General features: G+C 51.3%; 1 protein-coding gene across 3 annotated transcripts in view; it reads right to left on the bottom strand.

Annotated features, from left to right (window-relative positions):
• Window positions 1–12,141, bottom strand: part of SULF2 (sulfatase 2) — a 76,574-nt gene that overhangs the window by 43,540 nt on the left and 20,893 nt on the right. For all 3 annotated transcript variants that reach the window (XM_080925291.1, XM_080925290.1, XM_080925292.1), the window contains exon 2: window positions 10,293–10,547. In XM_080925291.1, the coding sequence (XP_080781417.1) occupies window positions 10,293–10,467 (175 nt within the window). In that variant the 5' untranslated portion in view covers window positions 10,468–10,547. The remainder of the gene's footprint in view (window positions 1–10,292; window positions 10,548–12,141) is intronic.

Below are 12,141 nucleotides of genomic sequence, written 5' to 3'. Positions count from 1 at the left end.
CTGGTTTTGCATCAACTTGGCACAAACCAGAGTCAGAGAGGAAGGAGCCTCAGTTGAGGAAATGCCTCCCTGAGATCCAGCTGTAGGGCATTTTCTCAATTAGTGGTCAATGGGGAAGGGGCCCAGCCCACTGTGGGTGGTGCCATCCCTAGGCTGGTGGTCCTGGGTTCTATAAGAAAATAGGCTGAGCAAGTCATGAAGGGCAAGCCAGTAAGTAACATCATTCCATGGCTTCTGCATCAGATCCTGCCTCCAGTTTCCTGCCCTGACTTCCTCTGGTGATGGACAGCAATGTGGAAGTGTGAGCTGAATAAACCCTTTCCTCCCAGCTTGCCGTTTTGGTCCTGGTGTTGCTTTATTCTATTTTAGCTGATAGAATAGAACCTCAAGAGACCTGGAAAGCCATTGAACTGATAATCCTCTTTCCCTTTAGGTTACTTTACCCTTCTAGCCACTGTAGAAACACACCGAGCACCTCCCTGACTCAGGACCTGTGCACCAGCTGCCATAGCTCCAACCTTCAGGTTTCTTCAAATACTATCCCATATTCTTTCCTTCCAGGCTCCTGCTGGGTGGTCTTGAGATAACTGTGTCCTCCACTTATCTCCACTGACTTGGGAGGAAGGGTAATCTCTGCTCTGAGTTATTTCAAAGTGTCCAAGAGCTGTTTCAGGCTGAGCACACAGGCTGTCAGTGGGTGGGCCCTCTGGCCTCATGGGAATGCCGATGGCCTTCCCTTTCTGCTTTTATCTTAGCCACAGATAGCCCAGCACAGAATGTTCCAGTTAGAATCTTTGGGCAAGGACCCCCTGCCTCTCTGTGGAGACCCAGGTTCCTGTAAATAAATAATACAGGAACAGTCACAGTTGAAGGCCACAGTCAGACTGCCTGAGCACTTAGACATATCTTCTCAGTGTCTGAAGAACGTGGCTCCCCACGAGTATTTGGAAAAACAAGACGTTTTTCTGGGATGTTGTAGAGGCTTTTAGGGCACTCGACTTTTTGACACCGTGGGCTCTTGCCTCTGTCAGCACTGTGGCTGGGCGGCCATGTTGGAATGAAGGTGAATACATTCATACCTTCAACTGAAATGCTTCCTTTGATTGTGAGGAGGACTACAGTGAATGAGTTATGGTTCCAGGGGCTGCCGTGGTGGTTCAGTGGGTAAAGTACCAACCATGCCAGCATGAGGTTCTGAGCTCCATTCCCAGTACCACATAAGAAAGCCAGAGGTGGTGATATGTGCCTTTACTCTTAGCAAGTGTGTGTGTGTGTGTGTGTGTGTGTGTGTGTGTGCATGCTGGAATGTGATGGTTGTGTGTATATGTATTGTGTATGTGTGTATGTATGTGTATATGCGTGCTAGAATGTGAGGGTGATATGTGTGTATGTGTGTGTGTGTGTGTGTGCATGCTTGAATGTGAGGTTCATGTCTGTGTGTGTGTGCATGCATGCTTGAATGTGAGGGTGGTGTAGGTGTGTGTGCACATGTGTGTGTGTGCACACATGCATGCTTGAATGTGAGGGTTGGGTGGTGAAGGTGGAAGTGATGGGGTGGAGGTGGGAAGACCAGGAGTTCAGCCATCCTCAGTTGCCTGGCAAGTTGAAGAGACCCTGTTTCCAAAACCATACCAAACATCCAACCAAAGCAGAGCTAGGGATGTGGTGGAGCACTGAGCCCAGCATGTTCAAACCCCAGCAGCACCTGAGCCAGGAGACACTGCTGGAGTGTTGAGAAAAGTGAACGGATGGCTAACTTTCTCGATGAGCCCGTGGGTACTGATGGACCCCTTCAGGACTACCTGACATTGCTTGTGTGCCAATGGCCTGGAATGGGGCTGGCTGTGGGTAGAAGGACCAGAGTGTGCACCTACTGCCTGACTAGTTCTGTTTCTGCAGCCCTCACCTAGCTCTGAGTGTCCTGGAATGTCTGCATCGAAAAGGATCTTTCCTATGGGCCACCTCCCTGCCCCCCAGAAACACCCGTTTAACTACTTTGGGAGATGAAAGAATAGCTCTGTCCTGGGGCAGAGGGTAAGAGGGAGTTCCAGAGGGGGGCGGGTGGGGCAAACAGCAGCAGCCAGAAGCAACATCTGGGCAGAGGCAGGTTCATGGTGCACTAGACGCTGTCAGCTCCAGGCTCTCAGGAGCCAGATGAACAGTGCAGGACCCCAGGACCAGTATCTCAGATATGATTTCCTGGTTGATGGTATCAAGGGGGAACCAAGCTGGTGCTATAAAACCCCAAATCAATCAGGCCGATGCCCAGGAGGCCAGGACACTGGAATGAAATTTCACAGTTAAGCTGTCAATCCCTCCTTTGTCATCTGCTGGCTCTGCAGTGAGGCTTCTGGGAGAGAACCCCAACAGTATCTCTCAGTGGCAGGGTGTAAATGTGGGGACTCCGAGCGATTGGTCCCTACTCTTTGGGGGCCTGCTCAGACAGGAATATTCATTATGCACAGCAATCTTGTCACACTAGGTAAGTATTTAAGGACACAGTGCTTGCTGGTGCTGCCCCAGGTTGTGTGTGTGTGTGTGTGTGTGTGTGTGTGTGTGTGTGTATGTGTGTGTGACAGAGCCAGTTACCCAGTCACTAAAAGTGACACCTACAAAGTGAAGCCTGCATCTTATCTGTGGCTGGCTAGTTTTATGTCTACTGACACAGGCTGGAGCCATTTAGGAAGATGGCGCCTCCATTGAGAAAATGCCTTCACCAGATTGGCTTGTACGCAAGCCTGTGGAGCATTTTATTGGTTGATGGTTACTGTGGGAGGGCCCAGCCCACTGTGGGCAGTACCATCCCAAGTGGTGGTTCTGATTCCTATAAAGGCTCCAGGCTGAACAAGCCATGGGAACAAGCCAGTAAGCACAGTTCCTCTATGGCCTCTGCTTCAGTTCCTGACCCAGCCTCCAGGGATGACGGACCGACTATAAGCCGTAAGATGACGCATACGTGTGCCTCTCCAAGTTGATTTTGGTCATAGTGTTTGATTGGTACGGTGGTAGGAAGCCTAGCTAAGACACCGCTGTTCCTCCTCTGCACAAGGCTCTGTGATTGGCTCTGCACCACCTGCCTGTTGCAACTCCCATGCCTAGCACAATGCACTTTCTACCCAGAAGCAGAGCTGGAGTTCACTGCTGCTCTCCCTCAGCAGCACCAGCACCCCACTGACCATTTCCCCATCCCTCAGCTGGTCTACCTGTGTCACACTGCCATCCTCAAGCCAGCCCCTTCCTACCCACAGTTAGGACCTTTGCAATGGGCTCCTGGTACCTAACCTGTGCATGTCCACTGTCTTCCATTAACCTCATTCCAAGATCCTGACCTTCACGTATATCTTACCTGGGTCCGTACATCTCCCTGTCATCTGCCCTTATTCCCCAGCCTGGGCTGCAGTCCCCAAGATCCTGGTGAGACTGTACCTACCATAGGTCTCTGCACCTGCCGCCCTGTCCCCAGGGCTCTTTCTGGAGCTGTCTATGCAGGCAGCTGCAGTATACAGATGTTACTATACTGCTCAGTGCTAGAGGTCTGTTCCTGCAGGGACCTTCATCTATCCTGGTGTGGCTCAGACCCCAGCTGCCCCTCCCCTGCTTCTCAGTGAGTCTAGCTTCTGTTTCACAGCGCACCTAGCCCACAACTGACTTTCTTGTGACTAGCATGTCGCCAGCAATCACATTGGACCTCAACACCCTTGTCCTCAGAGAGTGGCCAGCACCAACAAACTCCTGCACCCACTGGTTTTGGCTCACAGGAGGTCCTGGCAGGAGATCAGAGAAGGAAATTGAGGTTTGAGTCTGAATTCCCCCTCCTTCTTCTCTGTGTGTGGGCAGAGGGCATAACAGTGTTTGGTGGCTCTGCATCCGGGTTCCAGTAACTAACCTGAGGGCACAGCATCTTCCCTGGAGCTTTCTTCCTGCCTGTTCACACCCTAGCAAAGATGCTAGGCCCTCTGTGACTTGGCCAACACCAAGATCCCATGACTACATAAGAGTGTCCACGTCCTACATGACTGTTGGGTGTGGTCCTCAAAGACTGGTCTTAATTTACTGTTTTACCCTCTTTTGCCCTTTGCACTTTGTTTCCTGTTGCCAAGCATGTGGCTGTAACAGCTGGAGTTCCAGCAGCTGTTCTGAAGCACAAGGAGGCCTTGAGGACAGATGTTACACAGAAGAGATGATAGAGCAGAAAGCTAAAGATGTATGGGCCATTCTTGATGCTACTACTCCAATTCTGGACCACCAGACTTTCTTTTCTTTTCTTTTCTCTTTTATTTTTTTGGTGATGGAAAAGCAATGCTAAGTTTCATTTTCTTTCCCAAGCAGCCAAGCCTAATTCTGACACACTTTCTAGAATTCAAGTGAACCTGCCCTTCAACACCCGGGGTCGGTGAGTAAAACTAGAAAAAACGTCACAGGAATGCACTTGGCGGTGTGAACCCAGGCTGGGCCATTCCTGAGATAACCTGCATCTGCATGCCTTCCTTTCGCTGGTGAGTGGCAGCTGGAATGTTCAGAATGGATGTCGGCAGTGGAACTGCCTCCTGGAATCTGGGTGCGTCGTCCTGGGCTGCCTGCCATCTGGCCCCCGTGAGAGCTGAGGGCTGCCAATCCATCTCTTGGTTATCAGTGGTTAGCAGCGCAGGGTGTAGTTTCCTCATCTTTCAGATGCAACTCGGAAAACGGGGCTGCTAGGCTCTTTTTTCCTAGTCTGCTTTGCACAGGATATGGAAATCAGAGCTGGGGACCTGAAGTCTTCAGTGTCTCAACCAGGAAGGTACAAATAAGCCTAGAAGTTGTATCCTGTCCCACCTTCACTGCATGCCTGAGCCTCATAAATCAAAGCTCACCTTCAACTTCAGACTCCACCATGGCGGTCTGTGGAGTGGCTCCTTGCTTGGGGGCACGGAGGGACCCCATCAACGTATCCCTACAGCTTTGCAGTCCTTCGAGATGCTCTCCACTGGTCCCACTTGTGACCCATCAACACATCTTTCTAGCTTTACCACTAAGTCTGGACCACTGCAATAGAGCCCTCGCTGGTCTCCTCTTGTGCTTGGACAGCCATATACTCACCTCATTGTACATCAGTCTCTTCTCCACATAGTGATATGCAAATCAGACTCTGATCCATGTAACCCCTGACATCCATCCTCCTCTCCCTGGTTCAGCCTCACACCCTTGCCTGATGGATATCACCATCAGCACCCCTCAGACTTTCTGTGCCCTGGATCACCTGCTGCCACCCTGTCAGCCTGCATTGACTCTGCCTTGGGCCCTTTGCACCAACTGTTACTGCTGCTTGAATGTTCTTCCTAGAATTCCCCTTGATAAGTTCCTTGGCCTTTCTTGATTCTGTGTCCCTTTTATCAACGAGATCATTATAGATAAAGTTTCACAACCCACCCACCCCGCTTTGCTTGACTTCTGATCCTTTCTCACCACTGTCTCCTGTCATATGCCGTGTAGTTTTTTTTCTTGTTGTTTTGGTTTTTTGAGACAGGGTCTCTCTGTGTAGTCCAAGCTGACCTGGAAGTCACTCTGCAGACCAGGCTACCCTGGAACTCAGAGATTTTCCTGTCTCTGTCTTGCGATTGCTGGGGTTACACACGGGCACTACCACTGCCCAGGTTTTCTATTATGGGTTGGATCAGTCAAGATTGTCTACTTTGTTATATTGTTGCTCTTTTTGCAACAGTTAAGATTCTGTCTTCTTTGTTACTTTGTTGCTCTTTTTGCATCAGTTAAGATTCTGTCTCCTTTGTTACTTTGTTGCTCCTCTTCTCTAATGCCAGGTGCTCAGTGAATCAGGATGAGGAAACAAGTATGGTACATGTGGCTCATTCGGCAGCAGTCTTGGGCAGCACTTGAGCACCCCCTTGCTCGAGTCCTCTATAGCCATTGTCCAGTTTCCCTTGAGGGAAACCTGCACAGCTCCCCTCAATCCCAGTTCTGAGGTTTCCAGGCTGTTGCCTGCCCTGACCTTCATACAGAAGTGCTTAGTGAGCTGGTCTGCAGGCAGGGCCAGCCTGGAGGAAGATGGGGATGAGGTCACACAGAAACTGGTAACATCTGGAGGATGCACCCCTGGATCTAAATGCACCTGAAACTCCAAGTATGCTTGAACTTCTTACTTCCATCCCCAGTAAGCTGCTGGGTCCAGTTTATCTAACACCGTTTGGGCTGATTTATAGGAGGTCACTTGTGACCAGGAAAGCAGAACCAATGGGCTGGGGCTATGCCTGTCTGATTTTGTTTTCTTTTTAAGGCAGTCTCAAGCCCAGGTCGACCTGAAACTTGGGATCCTCCTGCCTCTACCTCCTGAGTGCTGGGGTGACAGGCATATAGGACCATGCCTGGCTTCATTCATGAGCTGTCGTATCTGAAGAGACACCTGTTCCCACAGCTCCTTAATGGCCCATCTGGCAGTTCAACATAGCTGACCTTTGACACTTATGATGGAACAGTCCTATCTAACAGTTCAGTTTCAGGGTATATGTGACTCTCCCTGGGATCTCTCAGAGGCCAGCTCAGCTCTGGAGATGTCCTGAAGTTGGCCTGCATCTAATTAACTTGGCCAGTGCTGGCAGAAGCCAGCATTTTCTTGGCCTCCCTATGCACAGCACAGCGTGTGACAGGACTGTGGTGTCACCATATAAGTCTATCCCATTGCTTTGCTATGTTCCTGTGTATCTTCAGAGATCTCCTCACTCTCTGCAAGTGGACAGACAACCCAGGTGCTCACTCACTAATGCTCTGGGAAGCCAGCACCCAACATTTCCAAGTGACAACCAGAGAACTGCAGGAGCACCAGGAAGGCTCAGTGGCCACAAACAGCAACCATGAGATAGAATGAATCCTTCTCCTCACCGGGTCCTGATGAAAGTGGACAGCTGTCCCCACCTGGGACTGGAAGGAAGCCCAACATTAGCTCTGTGGCGAGGCCTCCAGCCAGAGGCCCTCTGGAGCTGCCTCGCAGACAAGCAGAAAATAGCAGCCGATGAATTTTTCAGGACCACCCTCGGCCTGCCAGTGGTGGCCAACTGTGAGATAATGTGCTGGGCTTTTTGGGCACATTCATTATTGATCTGGGTCTGTCTGGTTTATAAAAAGCCCATCAGCCCCCCAACTACCTACTTCCCACCCCACCCTCCTCACAGAGGCTCAGTTTTGTTTGCTTAGGACCCGACACTTGAGGAGGTAATGGTTGGTGGGCACCAATCTCTGTCACCCAGGGTTGTGGGTGGGAGCTGTCATAGCACAGAATATGTGAGTCCCTGTCCCAAGTGACTGGCTCCCTGAAATTTACATTTCAGAACACTCACTCTTGTGAGCAAAGATGCATATCTGCAGATTCCGCCAGTGACAGAACTTGCCACAGTTAAGCATCCACGTGAACACTCTCTAGATAGCTCATCACCCATCCTGGAAATGGGTTGAGCACAGCAGTAGTGAAGGTCATGGTTCTAGGTTCAAATCCCCCTTTAACACACTTTAGCTGTGCAGCCAGGACATGTGGTTTGACATCTCTGTGCTTCACTTTCTCCATTGGTAAGATGCAGAGGGGGATGGTTGTCTCTCCCTTTATGTCATTCCTGGATTCCTGCCTTGTTTGCACTGGTTTGATAAGAGTCAGGTTCAAGGCTATGATTCAATTCTGGCTTAGCAAGGGCACTGTCCTGAAAGTCAGCACTTAGTCACTGCCGGGTCAAGCCCAGCATCCTTGCATCCAAGTATACACAGCTTGGTCTCCGTCCTCCCACTCTGAGCCTTCCTCTGCTCCTGCTCTTGTCTGTGATGTCATCAGCATAGCAGTGGGAGCCCGTGGGAGCGCAAGTAAGGCCACACCACACACATCCTCCTGGCCTGTTTCACACTTAAGATGTGTGTGGTGGCTCATGCCTGTCACCCTAACACTCAAGCGGCTGAGGCAGGAGGATCTTGAGTTCAAGGCCTGGGCTCCATGGGAAGACCTCTTCTCAAAACAAAACCAAAGACAACAACAACAGAAATCCCAATCCATATTCCTCTGTTCCCTCACTGGGGTCACATGACTCATGGGCCTGGTCCCAGTGGCTTCACCTTGGTTTACATCAATGTTACATCCCTTTGCCAGCATGGTATTGCCAACCCCACCCCACCAGCGGCTCCCAGCACCTGGCAGAACAAACGTCCACTGCTGTCATTAAACTGCTGCTGCCTGACTGTGGGGACATGTGGGATGCTCTGGGTGCCCCAGTACCAGAGCCAATAACTTGAGGGCCACAGGAAGGGAGCCCAAGGGCCCAGAGGCCAGGTCCTGCTGCATGTAAATCACCCCTATTCCTCAGCCTCATAATGTAGACTCCTTGCAGATCCCTCCTAATGAAGAGGAGACCAGCACCCTGCATGTCAAGTTGTTAATGAAGCTCTGAGCCCCGACCACTTCTGGGCCATTGTTTCCTTCTGCACTTGGGACTCCCTGAGAAGAAGCCACACTTGGGGTTATCAGTACTCAGTGTGTCAAGGCTGGCTAGGGTTTAAGCAAGTGGCCTTTTGGGGTAGTTAAAACAGATTTGAGTCCACCTTGTAAGTCGCTCTGTCATTACCACCAACTAATTCCATTGTCCTCAGAGAGCAGACAGAAGAAAGGACCCATGCCTCACCAAGCCCACAACAACAACCACAACCCCATTCTCTGCCAGTCTCCGTTTTACCTGTTTCCAGGCTCCAGCCTTATCTACTTCCTTGACCCTGCCCCAAGGCCTTTGCACATTCTCTTCTCCCCTATCTGGTTTCCAGATTTTCACAATGCACAGTAGGAGAAATGATTAGGAGGGACATCTAACATCCTGAAGGAAGCTGCATTTCCATGCACACTGTGAAGTATGAAGGTCCCAAGCCACACGTGGGGCTGTAAAGCCCAAAAAAGGGGACCAGTCCTAACCAAGATATGCCAGGTGCTGGGGGTCAAGGGAAGGGAAGGCAAAACATTCACAAGTGATTTAATCTGCCGATAACACTTCAGATGATCGGATATTGGATTAAACAAAATGTTACTGCACTACTTTCATTTTACTTTACTTTTTTAAATTTCTGGATCTTGGGCTGGAGAGATGGCTCAGCGGTTAAGAGCACTGACTACTCTTCCAGAGGTCCTGAGTTCAATTCCCAGCAACCACATGGTGGCTCACAACCATCTGTGATGGGATTTGATGCCCTCTTCTGGTGTGTCTGAAGACAGGTACAGAACTCATATACATAAAATAAATAAACCTTAAAAAAATTAATTTCTGGATCTTATGTAGCCCAGGCTGGCCTCCCACTAGCTGCATAGTCATGACTTTTGATCCATTTGCCTCCACCTCCCTAGTGCCGGGATTTCACTTCCATGTCACCACACGTGGTGTTTGTAGCTGCCGGAGATGAAATGCAGGACTTGGCACATGCCCAGTTAGTGTTCTGCCAACTGAGGCACATCCCCAGCCACTTGCATTTGTGGCTCAGATTACACAGTTGTTCCTGAGTGCTGCGAGGGGATCAGGCTCTGATGGTGTTCAGGCTTCCATAGTAACTGCTGTGCTCTTTGCTAAGAACCTGCATCCCCTTCATTCACACCAGGTGACCGTGCCGCTGCCGACGGTCTTACTGAACCGCATGGGGACTAACGACTAGGGAGAACGCCCACACGGTTCCCAATGTTTTCAACCTGTGTTTGGTTGAACCTGATGGAGAACTGAGGGTACAGAGGGCTGAGTGAGCCTATGGGGCAGCATGGATGTGGGGCTCAGCTGGGGAGGGACCCATATGCTCACCTCAAGGTGAGGAGACAAGGGGCGGGGTGGGGGGTAGGGATTGGGCTCACAGGTGATTGGGAACAGATCTAGATTGACTCTTGAAACCCCTTCTGGTGACCTCAGTGTTGGCATCTCCTACTGGTGCTTCTTGTAGCAGAAAGGGCAAAAGTTGTGACATTGCTCAGATAGGAAGGGACGGGATTGCTTAGCTGTCAGCCAAAGCCACGGCCCAGTAGCTTGGGAGAGAAAATGGTTGATAAGAGCAAACGTTAGCACTGTCTCTCTGCTCCTTATGTTATAGACATTGGGGAATCACTCTGCACTGGGAAGTTGAGGATCCTTACCCTTCAGGGTCACTATGAACCCACATTCTCAAGGCCCGCAATGTGAGTTGGCTTGCACTTGCTCGGGCGCAAACTCTACACAACAGCTTGGTACCTAGAGTTTCTATGGGAGCGTGGTGACATGGTACCTCTAGAGCCCCAGCTGTCCCTGGCTAGCTCAGCGACTTACCCAGCTCCACGTCCTGGTCATCCGTGAGCACCAAGATGATATTGGGCCGGATGTTCCTGCGGTCCCTCTGGAAGCGGCCCTTCAGGCGGGGATGGGACAGGAAGGCCGAGCTTCCAGCCAGAAGGGAGAGGAGAACGGTGGACAGCAGCCACAGCGGCAGGCCAGGGGGTGCCATTGGCGTGGCTTGCTAGTCTGTTGCTTCTTCTCGGACGCAGAGGCTGAGGCGGTGTCTTCCTTCCCCTCTTCCCTCAGGATCTGAAGGATGAGAGGGATAGATGCGAGTTGGTACTGACATTGCAGCTGCCCCTGCTGGGATTACACACTGTTTCATAAGAGGAAGGGCCGGCGTGGGCAAGGATGGCCTTTCCCACTGTCGAACGCAGCACAGGCTAAGCTAGAGAAGAGTTTTGCAGTTGCCTTAGGGGCAGCAGAACTGTCCACAGGGACTCCCCTGGAGGAGAGACTGCTGTGTAGCATTCTAAAGACCCCCTAACAGACAAGTGCTCTGAGTACCCATATCCGCAGACACAGAAGGGACAAGCCACAGCACCTCTGCCTGCCCCTTCAGCTCCAGTAACAGATGGCCTGGGTTACTGGGATGTTTTGAGTTGTATGGTCAGAGGTTCTTGGATCAGACCCATGCCTTAGGGGTTGTTGTCCTCACAAACAAACAGAAGAACCCCAGTTTTCCCCCATGACCAAGCTCATTACTCAATTTAACAGGGCCACAGACACAAGGCCCTCATCCCCTGGATCCCACAGCAGGAGGGAGGGTTCCTATCAGATTGACCTTGTGGAGTAAACTTAATGACTGCAGAGGGAGAATTCCACGCTAGCCTGAGGGAGGTGGTCCCAAAGGGGGTGAGCTTAGCCCTCTTTTGCTGGGGTGCAGAGAAGGGAGAACTGTGTGTCATGGAGTCAGGACACATCACCACGACTGAGACCTTGAAGGAGCCTGTCTGCCCTGTTGACTTTGGAGGTATACAAAGGGGAAGCCAGCCACCACCCCAGGGCCCTACCCAGGCCTCCATCAGTGCCCCTGGCTCTGCGGGGTTGTGTGACCTACTGCTGTCACCATGTCATTCACCCTAGGGCTGTAAAGTACCCAGGGCTCTTCTTCTCCTCAGGGCGATAGAGGGACCGTCCTACAACAACAAGCAGATCCCGATTCTGGTGACAGCAACTCAGATCATGGGGCCCAAAGTGAGGGAAGGGACACTCTGGTTGTGCCAGCTCAAGGCCCTGGCTGGTCTCAGCTCAAGGCCCTGGGCCTTTGTATCCATTTGCTCTAACCTTCTCCCTTTACCTCTTCTTCTTTCCCCCAAATGCTCTCTGTCCCCACCAACTTCTTTCCAGACAAGATGGGGCCATTTCTACCCTGAGACTCTTTGACACCGGCTTTTTGTCATCATGGTAAGAGTTTTGCCTTGGTGTGATGGGCTGTTTCGGCTCCACCAAGTCTAGGCACCGAGGTCACCTCCTTGGACAGGCCACCCTGGCTCCCCGCCAAGCACTCCAAATTTTATCACCTGTTCGATTTTCTCAATCACCGCCCCACCTTGGATCGATCTATTTACTGAACCCATCCACAAACCCAGGAGAGACAGTTCCATGAGGGGCAGAGATGGGGCTTGTGTTGGCGACAGCCCCACCCCCTGCTCTTTGGCCAGTGCCTGATGCAAGTGACCAGGTAACTGGAGAAACTCTGAATTCTGCAGAGGGAGGGTTGCTGGCTTCGAGAGGGTGGTGCCACACGTGGGGTCAATACAACTCAGAGACCTAGGGCACACCCACATGCTTCTCCAGACTCTTCTGAGGGCCACCAAGGAGGAACCAACCATGCTGGTTT

This window comes from Micromys minutus (genome assembly GCF_963924665.1).
Source record: "Micromys minutus genome assembly, chromosome: 11".
In the NCBI taxonomy this organism is placed as follows: Eukaryota; Metazoa; Chordata; class Mammalia; order Rodentia; family Muridae; genus Micromys; species Micromys minutus.
Note: the sequence above shows the minus strand (reverse complement) of the source record. Positions and strands in the feature narration are given on the sequence as shown.